This window comes from Crotalus tigris, unplaced genomic scaffold (assembly GCF_016545835.1).
Source record: "Crotalus tigris isolate CLP2741 ecotype Arizona unplaced genomic scaffold, ASM1654583v1 scf7180000017674.1595824, whole genome shotgun sequence".
NCBI classification, from domain to species: Eukaryota; Metazoa; Chordata; class Lepidosauria; order Squamata; family Viperidae; genus Crotalus; species Crotalus tigris.
In genome coordinates this window covers 1,048,190-1,072,043 of record NW_024096559.1, presented here as the reverse complement: position 1 = coordinate 1,072,043, position 23,854 = coordinate 1,048,190, and the positions used below count along the sequence as shown (strand labels likewise).

Sequence of the window (23,854 nt, the reverse complement as noted above, 5' to 3'; positions counted from 1 at the left end):
CCACGAGTCATAAAAGAGCCGAGGTTGCCTACCCCTGCCCTAGGCTGAATAGAACAGTATTTGATTATTGCAGGAATATGTAAGAATCAGAAGTTCTGGAAAAATCCTTGCGCTGCCTTTACTACCGAGAAGCCTTCTGGTTTCCCAAGTACAGTTTCCCTTTAATTACGTTTAGTGGGCGGTACTGCAGCGAGGCCCCCAGATCAGAGAGGACTGCTGGGAGACAGCAAAGCATTGGCTTTTTTGTGGCTGAATAGAAATGATCTTTCGGAGTTAGAAAAAGCGGTAGAACAACAACGGGTGAATGGGGCGGGGGGGGGGAAGCTGGTGCTGACTGGAAAGTGGGTCTGTAAACTCTATGTTCTATTTAAAAAAAAAAGTTTTGAAGAAAAAATTTCAGTTTATTACTTGCAAGGAAAAGAAGAGTGGTATTAGTACCTCATGTGATCTTGACTGAATCCCTCTGTTAATACAATTTAGTATTGCATTGGCTTTTTTGGCTGCCGCTGCACATTGTTGGCTCATATTTAATTGATTGTCCACTAAGATTCCAAGATCCCTCTCCTAGTTACTGCTATTAAGCCTGGTTTTGCCCAATCTATATGTGTACTTTTGGCTTTTCTTTCCTAGGTGTAAGACTTTACTTTTTCCTACATTGAATTTCATTTTGTTAGATAGGGCCCAGTGTTCAAGTCTGTCAAGATCCATCTGGATCTTGAGCCTATCATCTAGGGCAGTGGTGGCGAACCTATGGCACACATGCCAGAGGTGGCACTCAGAGCCCTCTCTGTGGGCACGCGTGCCATTGGCCCAGCCCTGCCTCCCCCCCAACTCCTCACCAGCAGCCTGCCCAGAGGAGAGGCTGCCCCACACGGAGCAGCACAGCCAAGCACATGGCAGCTGGGCAGCAGGGGCAAGACTCCGACCTTGCGCCCCATCACGTAGAGATGATGCTGCAGTGTGTGGGCGGAGGGCGTGGCCACCATGGCGCTGCAAGGCTGCCTGGGCAATCTGTGGCAAGTGACCCTGCGGGTGGGTGGAGTGGGGGGCAGAGTGGAGGCGGGCCAGGGGGCGGGCCAATTTTTGGGCACTCGGTCTCTAAAAGGTTCGCCATCACTGCTATATACCATGTGACAGGTAATTTGATGGACTGCCTCTTCCCAGTTACATCTGGCAAGAGTAGCATGTCTGCTAAGGAGTATTATCTGACAAGGTCCAGAAATACTTTTAGAGGGCATCTGTCCTGGCTCTGACCTTGCTGGCTTTTCAGAAAGCTCAGGCTTCAGTCGTGGATCACAGCCCTTCAGCGATTATGCTAAAGGCGGTAAATGATGTTTATACCACTGCTGCATATGTTTTATACTTTTAATATAGTTTTATCATAGCTTTATATGCTTTGATGGTTTTTATTTCTATTTTGCTATTTGAAAAGTATTCCAATTAACAAGCAGCTAGAAAAGAACAGGAAAGATGTGCTTTATTCTATCATAATAAAAGGAAAGAAAGAAAAGTGATTACAGGAATTAAAAGGGATTAACAGTTTTCATGGTAGTGATCCGTAATGTCTTATACTGCCATTCAGCCACTGCTATGGCAATATAAAGCATTATTGGTATGTTGACATTATGCTAGCTAGACAATGCTATAAATAACTAGAGTAGAAATGGCCAAAATGGGGTACTTCAGTAAGTGGATTTGGGAACCAGTATGTATATGACATACAAAAATTAGTTTTCCAGCCATAATATCAAACGGGAGACCATAGAAATAGAAGTTAAATGAAGGTGTCTGTCTCCTCTCAAGGCTGATAATCTACCTGAAAGATGCACAATTATTTAGAGGATATGGAGATAAACATCACTAGAAGAAATCTAGGAGCTTTGTTTACTTCTTGTTTTTTGATGAAAGGGAAGGGAGGGTGAGGGGACAACAGGGGCAGGGAACTTTAGCTTTTGAAACCTAATAGATTCTAAAAAGAAGCAAATGGTATGACCTACATTCATATCCAAGTTCAGGGGCTGAACATATAACTAAAAAAACCCCACCATATGATTTGACAAATCACACCATGATTTGTTTAGTTACATGTTTCTGTCGTGTTGTGGTACCATAGTTAAAAAGCCTTCTGGATTTATTTATATATTTATTTGATTTATTGTATATAGCTGCCCATCTCATATAAGTGACTCTGGGTGGCTTACAGGATTAAGAACATAAACCCACCAAGTATAACCCCACTGCTCAAGGATAAACAATGACCCTACTCACTAGCAGTAGTAAACCTGACCCAAAACCTGCAGAAAAAAGTCCCCAAAACCAGGGGCTCTTAAACCCACAGTTATTCTGTCTTGCCAGGGTTGAACCTGTTTTCAGACCCTCACAGCATCATTTGGTTGGTCCAGGGAGGAGATGTACAACTGGGTTTCATATGTGTACTGATGACCCTATACTTCCTGCTAATGGATTATCTCATCCAGTGGCTTCATGTAGATATTAAATAGGAGTAAGGAAATGGTAGAGCCTTGAGGCATCCCACAAAGCAGGGGTCTCAGGCGTGACCTCTCCTACCAACACCAGCTGGAGTCAGCTCTGGAGCAGAAGACATAACACAATGCTTTCCACTCCCAATCCACTAAACGTGAGCTGGAAATATAATGAATATTGAAATCAACTGGGAGATTAAGAGCGTTTAGGGTAGATGCATTATGCCCATCTTGAGCTCATCAGAGATAATCCACAAACATGATCAGTGCTGTCTCGGTACTATAATCAGGTCTGAAGCATGACTGAAAAGGGTACAGATGGATCTCTCTCTCTCACCACATAAATATACAGACTCAGAGAATGTGTGTACGTATGTATACTGTATATACTCCCTGACACACATATTCTTTTATTATTTATAGCATCTAGCTTGCTTTATTAATGTTACACACATAGCTTTTAAATGTACAATTACAGGTAGTCCTTGACTTACAACCATAATTGAGCTCAAAATTTCTGTTGCTGAACTAGACATTTAAGTGAACTTTGACCCTTTTTATGACCTTTCTTGCCACAGTTGTTAAGTGAATCACTGCAGTTGTTAAGTTAGTAACAGTTGTTAAGTGAATCTGGCTTTGCTTTTCAGGTCACAAAAAGTGATCACATGACCCCAAGACACTGCAGCCATAATAAATATGAGTCAGTTGTCAAACATCTGAATTTTGATCACGTGACCAAGGGGATGCTGCAACAGTTGTGTCAAAAACAGTCATAAATCATTTTTTCAGTGCTGTTGCAATTTCGAACAGTCACTAAACGAACTGTTGTAAATCAAGGACTACATGTGTTTTATCATCCTCCCAGCAGACACTGTTAAATAATGTAAGAGAACTTGCAGGAGTATAATGCATGACAATAACTATGAGAATATTGTTCATGTGTTCATGCAAGGCACACTTTATATTTGCCAAATATAAATATTTCCATGGGAATTCACAAGAGTAATAAATAAATAATTGGATGCATTAAAAATAACAGACAATGTTAGTATAAATGAGAATGGTGCATTAAGAGACCTTTCTCACTCCCTTTAATTCTCTCTCTTTTTTTCATTTCATTTAATTCATTATATAATATACTTGTGAAAGCCTTTACTAGGGTTTGTGTGGATACACAGCATGGAGGTACTAATGTTTTGTTTGGGATTGTCAATTACTGTTTTTTTTTTTTTACCTAGCAAGATTTTATAAATTGACATCCTTAATGATAGAGGTTAATTTAATTGTATTATATAAAAGTCTTTACAAGAAAATTTTCTGAACATACAGCATTGAGTCATGATGTTTTGTTTGTCATTGTCAATTATGTATTTTAATCCTAGCAACATTTTACAGATTGAGCTGCTTGATCTTAGAGACTGAGGTAAAAAATTAGGATTGTCATTTCCTAGGCATATAAATCAAATGGGCAATACATTGGAATTTAATTAAAATGGCCTCTTTTTATATTCTGATAAGCCATATGTGTGCATTCAGGACAGAATATAAACTTTATGTGTATTTTAAAATACACTCGACTTTGCAATAAAATTCAGTCATCCTGGCTTTAAGGCAGCATTTTATCTTCCAATTTCAAACATAACCGACCAGATAAGAACCCTGCTAGATAAGAAGTAGGATCTTAATGTAGTATTTTGTTTGTGGTGCCCGCAAACAGCCATGGAAACAATCAGTCTCTCTCCAGTAACTGTAGATGCTGCTGAAAGAAACATTCAGCCAGCTGTACATTAGACAGCCTTTACTTGCAAATACCAGAGTGGGCCAGGTTGAATGTTGAATAGCTGTTTCTCTGTTCCATTCTATGCAGTGATGAACCAGTTCCTTTCCTAATATTTGCTAGTATCAGTCCAGCTAAGGTTTTGTATGTGGAACAAGAGAGGGAATTTTGTTCTCCTTTCACTTACATTCAAAATGTATTTAGCTGACCACCCACAATAATTCTGAAACTGAAAGATTGAGTAGTGCATAGATCTGTTTGTAGGTTTAGTTTCCTATACAATTCCCTAGTATAATTGTATTAAAGAAGAAAGCACCATTATATTCAGTATAGATTTTGGAATCAGTGGAAATCTCTGTATTTTGAGTCATATGAGTCTTTGGGCCGAATAGAGACTCGTGCGATTTAGACATGAACGTATAAAATACTGAATTATTTTTCTGCATCATGCTAAGTTCCTCTTCCTTACTGTAATCGTAAATTTGTCAGATTTCTCTGATGCAGAGCTATTAGCAAAAAATTGTAGCATTTAATTAAATAAATAAATTCCAACACAACAACTAAAAGAATTATTTATACCTGTGAAACAGAAAGTTAAACAGCTCGTTGAAAAAGATGAACATCTTGGCCACACGAGTGGCAGGAGAAATAAAAGCAAGACATAAAAAATAAATTGTCATATCCTGTAAATAATCTGAATGGAATAATTTCTAACTGCAGTGCAAATCAATCCGAATAAAATGACTCTGGTGGAGTGATTCCAAGTTAATTTTGGTGACTGACCTTGAATTTACACCATTTTTGTTATAACAGTTGTAGAGAGATTGAGAGAGAAAAAACAGTTCACACCAAAACATCTGAAAATAGGATCTACCTCAAATATTAATACCGCAGAATTCATAAGCATGCCCCAGACATCATCTGCTATACCCTCCCTCCCCACTTTTCTTTTGAGATATTGGTCACCCATTTTTTCATTCCAATAGTTTGTCTGTGAAATCTCTTAAAACGCATCTACTATTAGAACTTCCTGACCAGTAAATAAACCACTTTGTACTCACATTTTGGCCTTTCTTAATTTGGCCCCCTCCAATATATTGGATTGCAACTCCTAGATCTCAGTAAGCCCAATGATATCTGGGAATACTTTGGAACTGCACTTCCAACCTATTTGGTTGGAAAAGCTGCTGTTAAAGATAAGGAGCCTTAAAAAAACCACCCTGCAGGGTAAAATAAATAGTTCACCTAACTACGAGAGAAATTCTGCTGGACCAAATTAGTTGGCATCGTATTTACAACATATAGCAATTAGAAACTTTTGGAAAGTCCAGAAAGCAGCATTCAAGGCTCTTACACAGGGATATATAGTTGTTCTATCTATAAAACAAGGTGATTCAACCCTCCTCCCATCAGATCTTGGTCTCCCGCTTTAAATAGCTGAGTATACGTATGCTGATACTCCCTCCCCAAAAAGAAAAATTAATAGATCAGCCAAAAGCTTCCCTATCCTTAACTTTTTCTAAAAGCCGTACTCATTTTTTGTCAGCAAGAACTGGAAGATTGCTCCAATGTGGGGTGCCTAGTGCTCCCTGAACTTGCAGCCAAGCTTAGAGAGTACCAAGGACCCCACAGTTCAACCCTGAGCTGCAAATATTCTCTTATTGATCGTTCTAATTTTTTAATTTTTAAAAAAATCTTACTCATTTTTTCAAGCAATTTTTCTGAACTTTTGAAACAGATACTCCAGTAAAGATGCCAGATTTCCTGACAAGATGTATATTTTTTAGAAGACCAATAATTTATATGTGAATCTTTTAATATTGGCCAAGCGTGTACACTCTACTAAATCATAATGTGGTTACTTCAGATTTGACATAGCACGGTGCTAGAATCTGGTCGTTCTAGTTTATAGTATAGGACAGTGGTTCTCAACCTTTCTAATGCCGTGACCCCATAATACAGTTCCCCATGTTGTGGTGACCCCCAACCACTTATACATCACTGGGTATCAGGGGCGTGGCCAAAGAAAAGGGGGGAAAAATGGCTGACAGCCTTGTTTGGCGACCCCCATGAAATGATCGTTTGACCCCAAATGGGGTCCCGACCCACAGGTTGAGAACCACGGGTATAGGATGATGTACTGTATGAAACCAATCACTGGGCAACAAATTATGCTTTTAAAATACAGCTTAGCCTGCTGAGTAAGCCAAGCCATAGAGGTATAAACCTGACTTCCATGGAAGCAAGGTGAGCTATGAATGGAAGATTGTAAGATTTTGTATTACTAAGCACGCTGATCAGACCAGAGATTAGTTTTCATTAATGAAGAGGCTGGATTTAGGGGCTCTTGAGTGTATACTGTTTCATTTGTTAATTTGATAAAGAATAGTAGTAGTTTGGTTTGGTTTGGTCAGAGTTTATGCTCTTCCTTATTTTGAGCATCTGAGCAAAATTTTAAGTTCTAAAAAGTACATCATCTTTAATAGCTTTATTGATTCTCCATATTGAGGTCCTAGAGGATTCTACAAAAAAGGACGATTTCCATGCAATGTCTTGATAGCAAATAGGAAAAGGGAGGTGAAATGGTATCAAAGAATATGATGGAATAGACTACGATAGCAATGAAAAATTGAGCCCACAACATTTCACAGGTTCTATGGCTGAGCCTACAGTTTAAAAAGCGATTCATAAAATGTGGTTTTGATGAGGAGAAGATTATAGAGATTTATATTCAACATCAAGTCTCCTTTGTGTTCAATTTATTCTTCTCACCTCTTGCCCTAAATTTGCCTTTGAGGATGAAGTCACGGGGCTTGAAAGTTTAATTTCAAATTAGGCTAAACTCAGACTGATGGAATAGTTTCAAACTGCTTAAAGTAGAATTCCCATATGTGTGGTAGGCTAGCTGACAATTAGATAGCAGCAGAGAGAAACATAAAATACTTTTGATGCCATCTGTTGGCTGTCACGATTTCTGCAGTCCAGATATGGCAACCCTATCCTAAAAGACAAGTGAAACCATGCCCTAATTCTATTTCACTTCATTTTTTTAGCACTGGGATAAATTATGTGGGGTAATGAGGAAAATGAAAGAGCAGTAGCAGTAGCATCTGATGGAAAGAGATGACACATATGTAAACATATCAATAAATACTTTAAATAAAAAGCTAGATTCTTCCCCCCCTTAGGAAACTTATTTTGATTTAGTGATTGTTTGAAATGGGTGTTATAAGGTGTTCCTACCTAAGCTGCTAAATCCCTACCTGGCATTTTGAATTTTATAGTGGAGCTTTGTATTGCGTAGCACACACACACACAAAAAAAAATCCAAAGCTGGCACTAGCAGCAGGTCCAAGATCAGCACTGAGCATATTGAGGTCACTACCCAAGATGCCAGGAATTGAACTGAGACCTTCTCTATGTAAACACATGCTTTATTCAGTGATGTGTGTTCCCTGCTGGGGTTCTGACTCTGGCTCTGCATTTGCTTCCCCCCCAAATTATTTCTCACGTATGCACAAGCCAAAATTATATATGTATATATTCTACATGGCCACAAGTCACTTGCTCTTTCTCAATACTCTCACCATCCTATGTCAATAGGTAATCTGAGCATGATTCCTCCAAGGGGGAAGCTACTTTCATGGAACGAAAGAATTGTTCCTCTTATTCAAGTCCTCAAACCCACTAGAGCCAAGGGTTCATACCTCACTGGCACAGCCCACAAAGCTGGAGCCAGAATATTAAGAGCAGCAGGGGAAATGAAACATGCCAGTGGCAAACTCACAAAGAACTCTAGCAATCCCACACTAAACAATCTGCCTCCCACAACAACTCAGGAGCAGAAGGGAGAGCAGCGAGGTCTGCAAAGGGTGACTCAGCACAAGAGATGTGAAGGGAATGCAAGTTTTGCAAGAATTCAAAGCAGAGTTATTATTCTCTTATACCTTTGGTTTCCCCCCACAAAGCAGTTTTTAAGACTTCTCACTGCAAAAGAAATCGTTTAAAAATCAGGCAATGACATAGTCCCCCTCCCCTCCCAACCGCACTCTCTGCATTCTATTATCCCATTTTTTGTGTTTCTGTTACTTTGTTTTTATGAGAGAGAAAGACTGGATAACATATTTTCCTCCTCTGATTTGTGCCTCCTTTGTGCAACCACTTCCCACTGGCCAGGAGCAATAACAGTCTGTATACTGGGCCAGTTATTCTGCCCCATCTCACCCCAGAGCAGGGGTGTGTGTATGTGCTATGGTTGTGCCACCCTATGGTCATTGTTTATAGTGCTTGGGTCTTCAGCTCAATAGGATCCCCTGGAGGGTCTCTGGATGTACTGGTTTCAATAGGCCGATCACCTTTGAGAATAGACAGACGTTCTGAGATACTACGCATCCGAGGGAATAAGATGAAGTCGTACAAAAAGGCACCCATCAAACCACCAATAATTGGTCCAACCCAATATACCTGGAAGAACAAAAGACAAAAGCATGGAAAGGGGAAACAAAAAGATAGGTTAGGGATACAGAAACAGCTTAGGCATAGCATTGCAGGGGAAAAAAATACTTCAGGGTATTAATCCTAGCAGATTAAAGTCCTCTTCACCCATCACTGATAAATCATAAAGTACTGGCAGCACCTCTAGTCAGCTAATCTCTTCTACTTTATTAGTTCTACTTCATCATTGAGCCTGGAAATGGATTCCTGGGCTCCAAGAGGTGACAAGCAAAGCAACATCTCTTCCATAATTGCCTGATCTCTAATTCCATTGATTCAAGATTGCTCGTAGTTTTTCCACCAAGCTTAGATTCATATGTTGTCATGTACCTGATAATTAGTAGAATCTTAAAGTAAGGTCAAAGAAGTTTGACATTGGGGTGCTCTGACATCTTTGGTGTCCTCTCAACATTTTTTTTTTCTTTTTGAGTCAAGCAATTGCCTGGAGAAGTCCTTTGTTTTTGTTGGCAAGATTTCAGAAGAGATTGCCATTACTTCCTTCCCCAGGATGAGAGAGGGGAACTGACCCAAGGTCACCCAGTTGGCTTTGTGTTTCAGGCAGGACTAGAATTCATGGTCTCCTGGTTTCTAACCTGCTTTTAACCACTACACCACACTGGTTCTCCCCTCTCAACTTACCAACAGAATAAAAATTGGAACTGAGCTCCATTTATTTGGGAGACTATTTAAAAATATTTACTTTTATGGAAAATTAAAATGCTCCCACGTTGCCTCTGCTATGTTCTCTTCTCAACCAAACAATGTCTTACTTAGGACTTCCTGCGAGTCAAATTTCAAGAGTTCGGATGCTGGTTGGGATAAAGATACAAAAGACTCCCCCTTCTGAAGTTGGAATTATTTCTCCAAATTCAGAGAGGGAAAATCAAATAATCATTCAGCCCCTTTGAAACTATTGTTTCAAAGAACTGTAAGATGTCATCATTTCTTATGCTTACAAACCCCTCCCTTACCCAGTGGTTGGTGAAGTTACGGGTTATGACAGCTGGGGCAAATGATCGGGCAGGGTTCATGCCAGCTCCTGTGTAGTACATCTGGAAAAAAGAGTAGGGTTATGATAGGGAAATAATTTTTTTCATCATACAATTCAGGTTTCTAGTCCTAAAGGGTCCAACTCCCTTATTTATATGTTTGCTTAAATATTAGCAATTATATAGTGCCTTTAGGCACATGCACAAGGCAAATAATAAATATATAATAAAGCAACAATAATTTCATTAAAGCACCAAACTCTAACTTAAAAATAATGTATATTAAAAATAATGTATACCCACTGAAAGATAGTTTAAAGGATGCCGTTAAAATAAATAAAAGGGACCAACTGTTACACTGAGTAGATTCCATATAGCAAACTGGAAATGTTCACCTGCATTCCAAGGAGCCCTGAACTCATTTCATGTGGCCATAGGCTTAATTTCAAAAGCTTTCTTCAAATCCATGCCGGCATAAAAGTAGTTCCAGAAAAAGGCATGACCATCCCAAAAGATTCCCTTTGATGGGAAGAAAGATTCCCTCCCCCCCCCTCTACTTTATAGATTCAAAATAGTTAAACAGAAGAAAGATCCGAAGTTAAACTGCTAGTTGAAAAGGATGCAGTTAAGAATGAGGGGAACTATTGGAAGTAAATCTCCATCCAGGCCTGATGAGGTGGCTACTACAGAGACTGCCTAAATATATTACAGCTGGCTATATGTTAGTGCATCTTGCATATTGAATCATTACCCCAAAGAGATGTCCAAGTGTGAGAGAGAATCCAACTGCCAGGGCCACTGATCCCATGCGTCCATTACGTCTCTCGTCGTAGGTGGCAAAAACACAGAGGACAAACTGTAGGGTCAGGATGATTTCCACAATGGTAGCTTGACTTACGTTTATACTAGGGTGCATCTGTAGCCAGGAAGATAGGTGGAAGGATAGAACTATGAGAATAGCAAAAGTTATAATTCATTCAATACCCAACTATACCTCTTAGGGTCTTTGGTTTCCAGAAATTATTTATGCATACTAGGAGGGAGCACTGATTGCACTTACATCTAGCATAGGTTTGTAGAATGAAGATATTACATTTTAATAGTGCCCATGTGATTATCTACCAGACCTGACTTTAGTCAAGCTAGAGGTTCAACAAGGTGAGGCAGGGATAAAGGAAAGTAAGATAGGTCTATAAAGGAACAGGAAGTCTGTAGCCAGGAAGAAAGCTTTAGAGATGCATAGACGAATGAATGAGACAAATCTTGAGAGTCTATTATTTATATCAAGTGGATAAATCAAACACAGCAGGGGCATTTTCTAATGTACGCCTGTCTCTCACATATATAGCTGATTTTCTTCTTTCAGTTCTCTCTTGTTCGTTGGGTGGAGGCTGGACAACTCCCAGTGACATGCTCATCCAGTTAATTAATGCTGCTGTGCCTTTAATTTTTATGAATCATCCTGATTTAATTTTTGGAACCTGAGGTAAACTTATATTTCAATCATTAATCTAGGATATTTAATCACTCCTAAAAGCTATCTAGTCTGACTTTTTTACACTACATTTCTAACCAAGGAAGCAATTGTTTATTAGTACATTAAATCTAATTAGTACATTAAATTAGTACATCCTCATCTAAAACCTGAACCCCAAAATTTTCCTACCCCTTTGTTTATCTCACCATTTACATATGTATATGTGTCACTGGGTAAACAACGAGGGAAAATGTAAGAAAATGTAAGGGACTCTTAAATCCACAAACTCCATTTCTGACGCCAACCAGTTTTAGCCAAATTGTGTCCCGTTGCCGCCACCACTGCACTCTTCAAAATTAGGAGTTGAAAGAGGTTGCATAGAATAAGCCCTCTCTCCTAATAGTAAAATTCAAGCACCAATTTGTGGGTTGTGAATTTGCAGACTTTCTAAATCTTAGAGTCCTGTTTTATTCTCAGCTGACTAGGTTTCAGAGTCAGTTCCCGGCTTGAAATGTGTTTTGATGGCCACCCATCTTTGCTGACTAGTGGATTTAACTGAGGGGAATTTAACAGGGCGGGGATTTTAATTTCCCACAATGCCATCCAAAGTGATGTTTTGGGCAAAAAATTAAAATGGCAGCTAGACACTCCTTTTTGGAACTCAAAGCATAAAGGAGTGAGGTAAAATGTATCTAGCTAATCCCTGCTAGTTTTCCTTCAGTCTACTGTCTTTTTGGCTTGTTGTCTTCCTTTTATGACATCTTTCTTTTGAGACTGGACTGGAATTAACATTCTGTCAGATTGCAGTCTCTCACCAAAGAGCCCATCTCATGCTCACTCCACCCCACAAATTTTTAACCGCCTCTGGATGAAGCCGGGGGTCCAGTGGCATACAATTTTCTCCTCAGAGTCAAGGTCGTGGGAACAGCTGGTTAGAACATTTTGTACTGAAGAGGTTTTATGTACAATTTGGAGATGAAGAGGATGCCCTCTTATCATGTGTCAGGAAAATCAGTGAAATGGTGGAATTTTACTGATTAAAAAAATTAAGCACAGAGAGACTTGAAAATAACAACAACAACAACAGCAATAATAATAATAATAATAATAATAATAGATGTTACCTTGAGTCCTTGGTTAGGACTTGAACTGTTAAGTTTTTACCAGTTCCAGACTGTGAATCGAACTGAAGATTAATAATCATAATAAGTAAATAAATAATGCCCCTGCCGAGTTTCAAAGCAGCAACATTTGACTTACAAGGCAAAATTTATATTGACTACAGGTAGTCCTCATTTAGTGACCACAGTTGGGAAGGGCAACTCAGTCATTAAGCAAAGCGTTTGCTAAGTGACAACCGTGCTTATGATCTTATTTTAGCTTTCCTTTGTTTTACAGACCTGTGAAGGTCATAAATGTGAGGATTTGTTACTTTTTCATCACTGTTGTAACTTTAAGTGGTCGCTAAAGGAAGCAGTCACTAAATGAGGACTACCTCATTTAGACCACAATTAGTGGTCTAAAAATCACTAGAAGTCATACATTGGCTCAGCTGAAGGGCCAGTCCTTCTGCAAAGTAGCCAATGAGCTATTGAAATTTGTCCATGGGACGCTGTAGCTCAATGTGTTATAAGGTGGAAAATATGCAGAGCAGAGAAATGTGCCTTGAGGTTGTTTGGCAGGCAAGTCAGGGATTAAGAGAACCCCTCCAAAAACAAGACAGCAAGACAACCAAGCAATGCTGAGAAGCTCTGAATCAGCAAGGGAATTGGTAGGTATATTTCAGTTTTTCCCATAGCAAAAATGGGAGGAAATCGGTTCAGTTTAGAACTTCTCACTAGAAGACACAATGATATAAATGCGTTACAATAGTGCCTTTTTGGGGGGCATTGTACCTATAAGGTTGCCTTCATTTCATCCCCAGTCTGTGCGGTTTGATGCTCTCTGAGCTTAGTTATTTGCTATTCATTACCAACTACGTAACATCATCAGTGACATTATTTAGTTGGGTAATGAAACATCTGCAAAGAAACAACCAAGCTCAGAGAGGATCAAGTACTTCAAAGTCCAACCCTGAACTATAGAAATCCTTTTGTATTGGCATCCCCAGCCTGTGAGTGAGAAAGTGCTGGTGTTAAAATAACAGTCTAAAAGCCGCCTCATGATGTGTAAAATCTGTTAGGCTGTTAGGCCGCTACAGACAAACCTCTAAATAGAATTAAAATAATTTCATTGTCTGTAAGAGAAGGATGAATACAGATGCCTTCCATTCATCTAGAACAGAATTGTATCACAAGAATTCATCTAGGAATTTGAATATCCATTATTGCAAACCTCCAAAATCTGATATCTAAAATTAGATCACCAGCAAAATGTAAAAATAGGTACAGTACACGAACAAAGACTGTATTCAATACAATCTAATTCACTCAGATTTTGATTATTCCAAGATACATTCCTAGTATAATTTTCATTCTGATAATTGATATTTAAATATCCAGCAATTATTGCTCAAATCCAAAATATGTCAATTCAAAATCCATAATTAAAAGGCTTTTAAACTCAGCTGAAATGCTGGTCTGAGGGTTTTCTAAAATACAGTACTTTTGCCTCCTAAAAACAGTTCATTTACTACAAAAAGGAAATTTATTATCCAAGGGAAGCTTTTGCTATCCAAGGGAAGTTTTTAATATGATATGCCATTACCCTATCGAATGACGAGGATCCTGAACTTTATCTTTCACTTGAAATGTTCCTATGTTTTTGTACAAATTCTAACTTTCTCTTTTTACACAAACAAAAATAAGTTTCAGAATTAGTAATAGTGATAGTATTCGCCGATTTCCATCAGGGAATATTCTAGCAGTACAGTGGGTTTACACCAAGTATGGAAGGGTTTTCACATAGAAAAGTTCATTAGATTTAATACTAACTCACACATATTTTTTTTATTTGCTAAATTTATATGCCGCTCATCTCACTATCAAGTGAATCTGGCTTTCGGGTAATATACCTGAAAACCCTCAAGTTAAGATTGTTTTTGACAAGAACAATGTTCTCTGATATGATCAACCAGCCAGATTTGGTTAGGAAAACAATGCGTGCTTTTCTTTCGAAATGCAGTAGAAGTGATTTACTTCAAAATTAATTGCAGATCTGATTTAAAGTTACAACAACGACAAAATTCTTTCATGAAAAGTGCCTTTGATATCACCTATCCCAAAAAACCTAATTTGCATCTCTCTCATCCTCCCACTCTTTAACTAATCTTCTTACTATATCCAGTTACACTGATATAAAATTCGATCATATTCTCTTTTATGCTCTACAAAGTTTTATGTAGAGTATCCCGGGCAATCTGGCGTTTACCCAATAACTACTCCAAGAGACTTGTTGAGACAAAAATAATTTACCCGTGAAAACATTTCAATTCCTGTTTCAGGTTCTATGCTAGCAGATTCATCTTTCTAGATTTAGGATTAACAAGCTTTCCTACATGGGGTATACTTTGTACCTTCATACTTCTGGTTCCCAATAATCTCCCTAGTAATCCAGATTTTAAAGGGCACAGTGTGCAACCCTTTAGAAAATCTCCTATATACGGCAATGATAACTCATTGTTTGTCTCCAGCTGTAGGGATACCCCCCTCTTAAAAACATTTCCAGACAGCTTTGCATGATTCCATTACCGTGTTGAGTCCCAGGTTACCCCGTAGTGCTGTCGGGGTGACTCCATAAAGCACAGCTGCACCGGCCAGTCCTCCCAACACCTGGGCCACCACGTAGAAGACAGCACGGAAGAGGGAAAGCTGCGAACCCAACAGAAAGGCCATGGTGACAGCTGGGTTGATGTGGGCACCACTCACGTGGCCTAGAGACTGCACCATGGTAGCTGCTACCAAGCCAAAAGCCAGGGCCACTTGTAGAACGTTTAAGGGGCCAACAATCCAGCGAAGGGAAGCCCCCAGCCCAAAAAACACATAGAACATAGTCCCGAAGAACTCAGCAAAAACAGCTCTCCAAAAGGAGAATAAGCGTGCCTCCCACATGGCGGGTCAGGAGGAGGGCAGAGACTGAACAGGGTGCAGCAGGATGGTCTTGAAGCTCACTGCTGCTTGCTGCACCACCCCTCCACCTAAGACCCTTGTTTTCTATTGTGGCTGTGAACTTTATAAGGTTTGCTAGTATAGTCCAGCCCAGGAGGTGGGAACTCAGATTGACTGATTGGGGTCTCTTAACTCTTCATTGTCTGACGTAAAGGTGTAGGCATAAGCCAATTCCTAGCTCCTGTGGCTGCTATCAGAGCTTTAACTCCAATAATTCGAACCCTTTCACTTCCACTTTGCCCTTTTCCTTGCTCAAGTGTTTTTCCTCCTAGCAATTATTGTAGAAAGATTTTTTTTTGATGCAAATGGCTTCTGTGGCATTCATTGGGAGGTAGGGGAGATGGCATGGAATCCTCCTTCACAACCCAAATCAGAGTCTTGGAGGCTAGAGGGACACTTGCATGTTCTTCCCAACGCAGAGGTGCATGAGAGGGAAACTGCCTAATTTCCAACATTAGCAAGCAGCCAGAGTTTTTGACTACTTGTGACATGTCATGGTTGGTTCATGTGTGCGATTGTGCCAGGGAAGCGTCCACTGCTATCATAGGATATTGTCTCCTGACTTTTTTCCATTGCTGAATTGAAGAGCTCTCAATTAATTCATGAGTTGTCAAAATGGAATTGGCTATTTTGATTGATTTTGATTGATCATCACTACTATATTTCTATTGCCTTTGAGTGCATTTCCACTGCCACCTAAGTGTGTCCAGAAAGTGCTGAACATACATCTTTATATGTTGCCTCTGTCTCATTATCAGCCTGCTGTTAGGGGAGCATGAAGATAACTGGAATGGAAGTTTCAAAGTTATGCCAGCAGAAGACCATCCACATGGACAGTCTTAGGAATATGGAAAAAGCTGTTTGGGATGATGTAATCAGAGTTGATCTGCCAGGTTTACATTCGGACTTCCTCCTTTCATTTGGATACTGGGTTCTGTACCTGTGGTGCAGGGCTGCTTTGGCACAGACCAGAAACCAGGCTTCTGCAGCCAATTTGTAGTTTATTTAGTTCTAATAATTCTGTCAACTGAAATGATTGCTTCCTAAACTGAGAGACTATAACCCAAAGCATCTGACGGACAGACATTGCACAGACACGATTTCTATTTCTGAATATCATTTCCATGCATGTTGGATGGGAGATGGGCAGAGGGCCTTCCTCTGATTCTCTATTGCTTTAATTATGAAGAAGATTGGAACCCAACTTCTGCAACTGCTGTAGTTGCTGTGATTTGAAGAATAGGTTGACTTGTCCACTTGCACACAGTTGGAAAACCCCATTCTCAAAATCCAGCTCTTTAGCTATACTTATTCAGCAGATCCCTCTCAGTTGCACAAATCTGGTTGATTTCTAGATGGAAGCCAAGATCTCTCTCTTGCCACTTAAGATCAGTAGCTTGACAGATCAATAGAGTAATCATTTTGGGAAAATGTTATGGCATGTATTAAAGAACCATAGAGTTTAACACTTCTTTTACTTATACCCAGTTCTTAGGAACATTATGCCAGCGGCCGCAAATGAGCAGCACAAAGCAGGAAGATTGTTATATTGTAGTCAAAAGAGACAACTCTTCATTGTCAACTAGTGGTCATTAGACCAACAGATCAACAATCCTTTGGAAAAACAAACAGGAAAAAAAATGGATTGGGCAGAGTGCTGGGACCTTACAAACCTTGCCCCAGAATATATATCCTATACAATGATTAGGGAATGGTGACCTTCAGATTTTGGGCAGTGAGGAATCCAGTCCCTGCCTATACAGCATTATGTAGCACAGATGTATAGTCAGCAACATGGGAAGGTCCCATTGTGGATGCACAGTAAGGATGCATTCTGGGGCAGCAAGATTTAAGGTGATAAGATTTCCTCAAGGTTCCAGAAGAGAAGGAAAGCACTACAGAAACGGATGCAGGGAGATGTTCGTGTCAGTTCTCTGCTGCACCAGATTTACTTCCAACATCATACCTACCATAACAGCCTGATAGAGAACTAGTTTTGTGTATGGCTAAATGGTTAGAGAAATCAAGGAGACCACTGTGAATTCTAGTTCTGACTTAGGCATGAAAGCTGGCTGGGTAGCTTTGGGCTAGTCACTCTCTCTCAGTCCAATTCACCTCAAAGGGCTGTTGTTCTGGGGAAAATAGGAGAAGGAAGGAGTATTAAGAATCTTGGCCACCTTATTTATAAAACTAATAGAGGTGGAATATCTAATAAGTAAATAGTAGCTTTTGCATACCTTGTGACTGTTCTTGGATAAATAGGGAGGAGGAGGAGAGAAATGCTGCATTAAGAAAATGTTAAGGCTATCTCACTCGTGGGCTGGGGGCAAGGTAAAGGCAGCATCTTAGAAACTCAGCAGAAAATAATTGTTGTTAAGAACAAGTTTGTCCTAGAGTTAGCTGTGAGTAGGAAAAGACCCTATGTTTCGTAAGACTCTTAATGATATTATTTCTGACTAGGACTGGAAACTGAAGGCATGTCAGATGTTTTATGATTTTATATTTTCTGTGTTTTTCCTCCTAGATTCAGCATCCCATAGGATACAGTGAGGTAAGAGCTGTTCCACTACTTCCAGCCTAGTCTGAGCACAGAACCATCAACATGTCATTAGCAGGTTAAAAACATACCAATATATTGATTGCTTTGTTTTGAAGCTCCGAACCAAATAATTTCTCTTTATATCATTGGACATTTTTCTCCTAGAAGATAGAGTGGGCAGTCCTATCATGATCACTGCATAAAATCAGATCAGACGCTGAATGTTTTTGCTTCTGATATTTTTCCTAGAGTTAGGTACAGGTTTGAAAAGCCCCCGTTTGACAAGACTCTTTGTGACATTGTTTTGACTGGCACTGAAAACTGGAAGCACGTCTAATCTGGTATGATGTTCTTGTGTTTTCTGTACAGTATTTCTCCCCCAGCTATCTTCTTCTGATATTTTTTTTAAACAATTCACTCATTATCAATCCCAGAATCTATGGCATCTTTAATACAGGATTGCACAATTGATTGCACAGTTTGGTTGAAATCAAATTCCCATAATGCTGGTTCAAACAGTGAGTTGATACAAGGTGGTAGGAGCTATCAATATAAACCACATTAGTTTATCTCAGGGATTCCCGCAATTATACACCACCCATTTCTCCTCCACTATCTCCCACCCCCCATGAGCTATTTTTAGACTGAGATCTAACAATTTAGCTCATAAACTTGGGGACAGCATTATTGAACTATGAAGGATGATAGCTATTAGCTGTAAATATTATCATTATTAAAATAGAACAAAACAAACTGGTACTCACTAGTTAAGACAGAGTGGGATGGGATAGGATAGGATATAGTCACAACAGTCAAGATATAATGATGGTTCCTGAGTACTAGTTTGGTGATTAAGGCTTAATTTAGTTATAGGCAGTTGCTGCTAATGCTACCCTGCTAGCTGATGCCATTGGAATAAGCAACAATAAAGAGCTGTTGAGAATGCTCTGTAGTATTTCAGCCTTCCCAAACTTACTGCTCTACTGATGTATTGAACTTCAACTCCTACCATATCACCAATAATTCCTACCAACGAAATATGTTGCAGATAAACAGCTCTTTGTATTCTATCCTCCATCATCATCCCTGGAGTTCAACTATTATATTGAATGACACCACAGATCTCTCTGTGAACAAAAAATGCCATCCATTGCCTGCCCTAAAGCAAGATAAGCAGGCTACATGAGTCTCTGTCACTTGGCTGAATGTCTCTTCTGCAACTCCAAAGTGGTATTATCTATGATTTTTCAGGGGGAAAAAAAGAAAAAAACCCAACATGGAAGCCCTGCCAAAGGTAGTCTTCAATCTACAAAAGTTACAGATAAGGAAAATATTGTCTGGATCTCTGTAACATTTCTGAACGAGGCAAGATAATTGTATAATAAAAAATTTTAACAGGAAGCACTAGGATGTATCAGGAAATACCTTGGCAGAATTGATTCTGCCCATCCAAACAAACTATCAAGAGAGAGTCTGTTGCAGGTCCTTTCTCCTCCCAAGATACACAGAGTATGAATCAGGTGTCAGGCCTTCTGAGGGATGGCCCCTATTTTATGGAATATTCTCCTCCTGGAGGTCCAAATGACCCCGGCCCAGCTTAAACAAGCTAAAACAATTCTAATCCATGTTATGTTCAGCCCTTAGATTATTACTGTAGATTTATGGGTTTCTATGATCTTTAGTTTTCAGATGGTTTACTATAATTGTTTATTATTGGTTTTATTATTCCTCTTGACCTTGTTATACCCTGCTCAGAATCTACTGGAATTGATGCCAGTTATAAAAATAAATGAATAAATAAGTAAATAAAGTTAAACTGAGAGAACAACCAAGGTAGAAATACATCTGTGGAGGTGAAGTCTTAGGGGTTAACTGCTCAGTGAAGGGATGGGAATAAAACCATAGGGCCCTTGTGCTTCAAAAGAGGCCTCTCTGGAATATTTGTCACCGTAGCATTTTGGAGCAGCTATTTAATCAGAACTGTTCAACAGACTCTAATTCTCTTTCTGCTCTAGGGGATTTATCTGCCTGCTCTGGGATTGGGCAAGTTGAGGAAAAACTGCCAAGTCGGAAAGAAGCAAGGACAATGGGATATGCTGGGCTCAGCATTTGACCAGGGCCAGCATGTTTGAAGGACACAGGAGAGGAGAATCAGCATATGCATGCTCAATCACAGTCTCGTATTTTATTGCACATCAGGTCCAGGGATGGGTGTGAGTACACTGGCTTAGGCCTCTTGTCAAAGTCCATCCATGTGGCAAAGAGAAACACGCTGCTTTTCCTGAAATGTTTGCTCATGAGGGTTCTTAGGCTTCCAGAATCTATTCTGGCATTTACTAGAATTCTGGTTCTGCTAAGTAGAATTTTAGAGGAAAAAAGTTCGCATAACATTCTGAAGGGAAGAATTTGGAACCTAGAAACTGGTTCTGAATACTGAGTATCAGCAATCTAATTTAGGAGTTGTTGTTAGTTGCGAAGTCGTGTCAGACCCATCACGACCCCATGGACAACTTTCCTCCAGGCCTTCCTGTCCTCTACCATCTTCTGGAGTCCATTTAAGCTCACGCCTCCTGCTTCAGTGACTCCATCCAGCCACCTCATTCTCTGTCGTCCCCTTCTTCTATTGCCCTCAATCTTTCCCAGCATTAGGCTCTTCTCCAGTGAGTCCTTCCTTCTCATTAGGTGGCCAAAGTACTTGAGTTTCAACTTCAGGATCTGACCTTCTAAAGAGGAGTCAGGGTTGATCTCCTCTAGGACTGAAGTAAAGGAGTAATATTGTGGCTGGTTGTCAACCAATCGGAAATTAGAAATTCTTAACAATTAACTTTTGATTGCCCATAGATATATCAGTACACAGTATAGTATCATACGGTGTTATAATACAAATGAGACACAAATGTGGGGAAAAGCTTTTGTCTAAGATCATGCAATAAAATTACAAGTAGAGTTTGGAACAGAAGGCAGGAGGCCTTGTTCCAATCTATCTTGCAGATTATTATATCTGTCCTTAGAACAGAAACTGGAACAACCATTTTTTCTTAGTTTTTTTTAGATCTATCTCACTAGATCAGCAAACGTTTGGGGCCAAGGGCCCATCTGGAATTTCTAGAACATGTCATGAGTACCCCCATAAAACCTGTGCCATCACAGGAATGATCAAAGACAAAATACTCAACTACTGGACAGTAGGACTCTTGCTAGGCCTTCCCAAATCGGGAGACCCTGCCACCATACCTTACTTATATCTCTTTTCTGGCAGGCAGACATACTTCCAAACAAAGCACTGGGCTCTTAACCTGCAACCATTTTTAGTTTCTAAAATCTATGTGAGATCTATGTGGGGTTTTCATTAGCTTTCCATTTACATGGGTTTTAAATTAGGTGTATCTCAAATCAGAGACTGATGGTGGCAAAGGAGGAGTCACCAAGTATAATGAAGCTGATGACCATCATGTACTAGGTCTTATCTAAAAACTATGAGAATCTAGGAATCCTGGCTTCTATCCTTCCTTGAATTACTCTATTTGACTCTATTTTTGTTGTAAACTGTGAACAGAATCAGAATTCTGGTAGAGTCATGATGGCAGCACTGCTTTAAGAGCACCAATCTCAAAAAACACATAATGTCAGTACAAATATAAATACATAGGAAGCTGCTTAAGATGGAAGGAAGCTGGAAGCTGAAAAGAGGCTTTATAAGAAGACGAAGAGATGGGGAATTGCTGTAGCTTCCTACTCAGTGCCATGTTCTTCTTTGTCAGGTGATTTAGCCTGAGCAACAGCTGAGAGTGAAGACCGAGACACGCTGGCAGCCTCCACAATCTCAATGTCACGACACGTCAGGCAGGCCACAAGCTTTTCCTGGGAAGCACTGTCAGCAAAGAAGAATTCATAAGATACTCCAGCCAGAACGGCACCCAGAATAGGGCCGAGCCAATACACCTGGAAAGTGGGAATGAGAGATCGGGTGAGAGAGAGTCATGACGTGGTTTCTGAAGCAGTATATATATCAGCCCTTGGAAGGGTTGGGAGAGATCACATAAGTTCCAACCGATTGGCAAGAATGTGGTTGTAAAGTATCCTAGCAAGGCTCAAGCAACATGCTGGTAAGCCTAAGGGAAGACTAGTATAGAGAAAAAGACACACACAGAGAGAAGCAGGAAAACGCATATTGGAGTGGGGGGGGGGGAAATACCTAATCCTGGCTGAAATTAGTAAAGATGGGAGTGTAAGGTCAACCTAAATACTATTTTAAAAGTTCTGCGTACTTTGTAGTCAACATCTCGGCTGCAGAAAATTCAACATAACAGCAGATAAATATTAAAATGTTCCAAGTTACAGATTTAAATGCTGAATATAATCTTCCATTCAAGGTCGTCCTAAAACTGGAATTTCCAGAAAGTTATTTGACAGGAAGCAAGGGAGTTTCTCTTGGGTAGGCAATCCAGAGGTAGCTACCAAAATTGCCCCCCCTTCCTTCAGGGCATCCAAGAGATGGAAAATCTCAAGCTCTTCCTCTCCATAGAAATAAGCTATTCCTCTCCACTGCAGTAACTACTTACCCAGTGATGTTCCCAGAATCCTGTGATGACAGCTGGACCCAAAGATCGGGCTGGATTCATACTGCCTCCAGAGAAGGTACCCTAGGAAATATAAGTTTGAGACCAGCTGCAATTGTATTTCAATTCCTCCCTTGGCAGATTGTTCTATGAAAGTTTCCCCTGTTTATTATTTTTTTAAAAAGGGGGTCTTCCTTCTAGCTGTTGCTGGTGCGTTGGCTGAGCTTCAGGACTATTTACTGTCCCTGAAATTCTTGGCTGGAACCAGCTTAGGGTAGTATTGAAAGTGCTAGCCTAGGAACTGGAAATTACAAGTTCTAATTCCACCTTTGACATGAAAGCCAGCTGGGTGACTTTAGGTCAGTCACTCTCTCTCAGGCCAGCTCACCTCATAGGATTGGTGTGGAAAAAATAGGAGGTAAGAATATTTGGTATGTTCTCTGCCTTGTTATACGGAAGAAAGGTGGAATAAAATAACAAGAACAACAAAACCAATATTCCACAAAAAGTCCAGTAAAGAGGATGACCTTACCAGAGAGAGAGAAGAACCATTACCGAGACTACAAAGCGAGAGCTACAGTATTTCTTGATCTACTCTACCTTCTAGGGCTGACACTATATTACACATTGTAATTTTTAATAGGAGGAAGGAATTTATTAAATACGTGGGTAGTAATCGTATTAACTTAATGGCCTTTTTCAATGAACCCGTAGCTGAATTTAAACAAGTTTAGGTTTTGTCCTGGGGAAACACATTTCTTTGCTTATGCCAATTATATTTGGAAAGCTCACCCCAGGACCAGGCGTGGCATACACATAGAGAGATATAAAACTCTCAGATTTGATCTATTGTATGCAGTTATTTTCCCCCCAATGTGTGAGAGTCAGTCTGTTGAAATTCTGAAGCATTTTTAAGGTACTGATGTCAGGCTCTGTCCAAGAATAACACAGAGCAATTCAGCCACAGTTCAGTATACAGAATCTTGCCAGAGTAACCCTTATTACTCTTACCCTGATGGAGATACCCTAGGACAGTGTTTCCCAAACTTGACAATTTTAAGGCATGAGGACTTCAACTCCCAGAATTCCACAGCCAGCAACGCTGGCTGTGGAATTCTGGGAGTTGAAGTCCACATGCCTTAAAATTGTCAAGTTTGGGAAACACTGCCCTAGGACAGGGGTAGGCAACCTTGGCTCTTTTATGACTTGTGGACTTCAACTCCCAGAATTCCTGAGCCACCATAGCATAGTTGGCTTAGGAATTCTGGGAACTGAAGTCCACGAGTCATAAAAGAGTCAAGGTTGCCTACCCCTGCCTTAGGAGATTCCAGGGAGTGGCTGTCCTGTCTCTCTTCCTCTGTCTCCTATCCAGCTCTGTGCTGTGCTGCCTTTTGTCTTGCCCCAATCTTGGAATATTCTTCCTCCTTCCT

General features: G+C 39.9%; 2 protein-coding genes and 1 long non-coding RNA gene across 3 annotated transcripts in view; 1 reads left to right on the top strand and 2 right to left on the bottom strand.

The window, feature by feature from the left end:
* Window positions 1–12: 12 nt before the first annotated feature.
* The window catches only part of LOC120305464, a 25,799-nt gene continuing 1,957 nt past the window's right edge, over window positions 13–23,854 (top strand). Inside the window, exons 1-4 of the long non-coding RNA XR_005556048.1 lie at window positions 13–79; window positions 17,851–20,076; window positions 21,627–21,832; window positions 22,417–22,503. This is a non-coding gene — a long non-coding RNA (uncharacterized LOC120305464). The remainder of the gene's footprint in view (window positions 80–17,850; window positions 20,077–21,626; window positions 21,833–22,416; window positions 22,504–23,854) is intronic.
* On the bottom strand, window positions 4,822–15,360 carry LOC120305463 (lens fiber major intrinsic protein-like). Its single transcript, XM_039337356.1, has 4 exons — window positions 14,910–15,360; window positions 10,495–10,659; window positions 9,726–9,806; window positions 4,822–8,724 (listed from the first exon to the last, which is right to left on the bottom strand). The coding sequence occupies exons 1-4, from the start codon at window positions 15,267–15,269 to the stop codon at window positions 8,539–8,541; spliced, it is 792 nt and encodes a 263-aa protein (XP_039193290.1). The 5' UTR covers window positions 15,270–15,360; the 3' UTR covers window positions 4,822–8,538.
* LOC120305462 (aquaporin-4-like) overlaps window positions 20,516–23,854 on the bottom strand; it is a 24,003-nt gene continuing 20,664 nt past the window's right edge. The window contains exons 5-6 of the mRNA XM_039337355.1: window positions 22,428–22,508; window positions 20,516–21,807 (exon numbers count right to left, since the gene is read on the bottom strand). Of these exons, the coding sequence (XP_039193289.1) occupies window positions 21,598–21,807; window positions 22,428–22,508 (291 nt within the window). The 3' untranslated portion in view covers window positions 20,516–21,597. The remainder of the gene's footprint in view (window positions 21,808–22,427; window positions 22,509–23,854) is intronic.

What these genes read in the sequence shown, in the direction of transcription:
- LOC120305463 (XM_039337356.1), bottom strand. Translation starts at nt 15,269, where the DNA reads ATGTGGGAGGCACGCTTATTCTCCTTTTGGAGAGCTGTTTTTGCTGAG. An exon ending in GTAACCTGGGACTCAACACG is followed by an intron (nt 10,660 to 14,909) that starts GTAATGGAATCA and finishes TCCTGGCTACAG; the next exon opens with ATGCACCCTAGTATAAACGT. An exon ending in CACTTGGACATCTCTTTGGG is followed by an intron (nt 9,807 to 10,494) that starts GTAATGATTCAA and finishes TCTTTTTTCCAG; the next exon opens with ATGTACTACACAGGAGCTGG.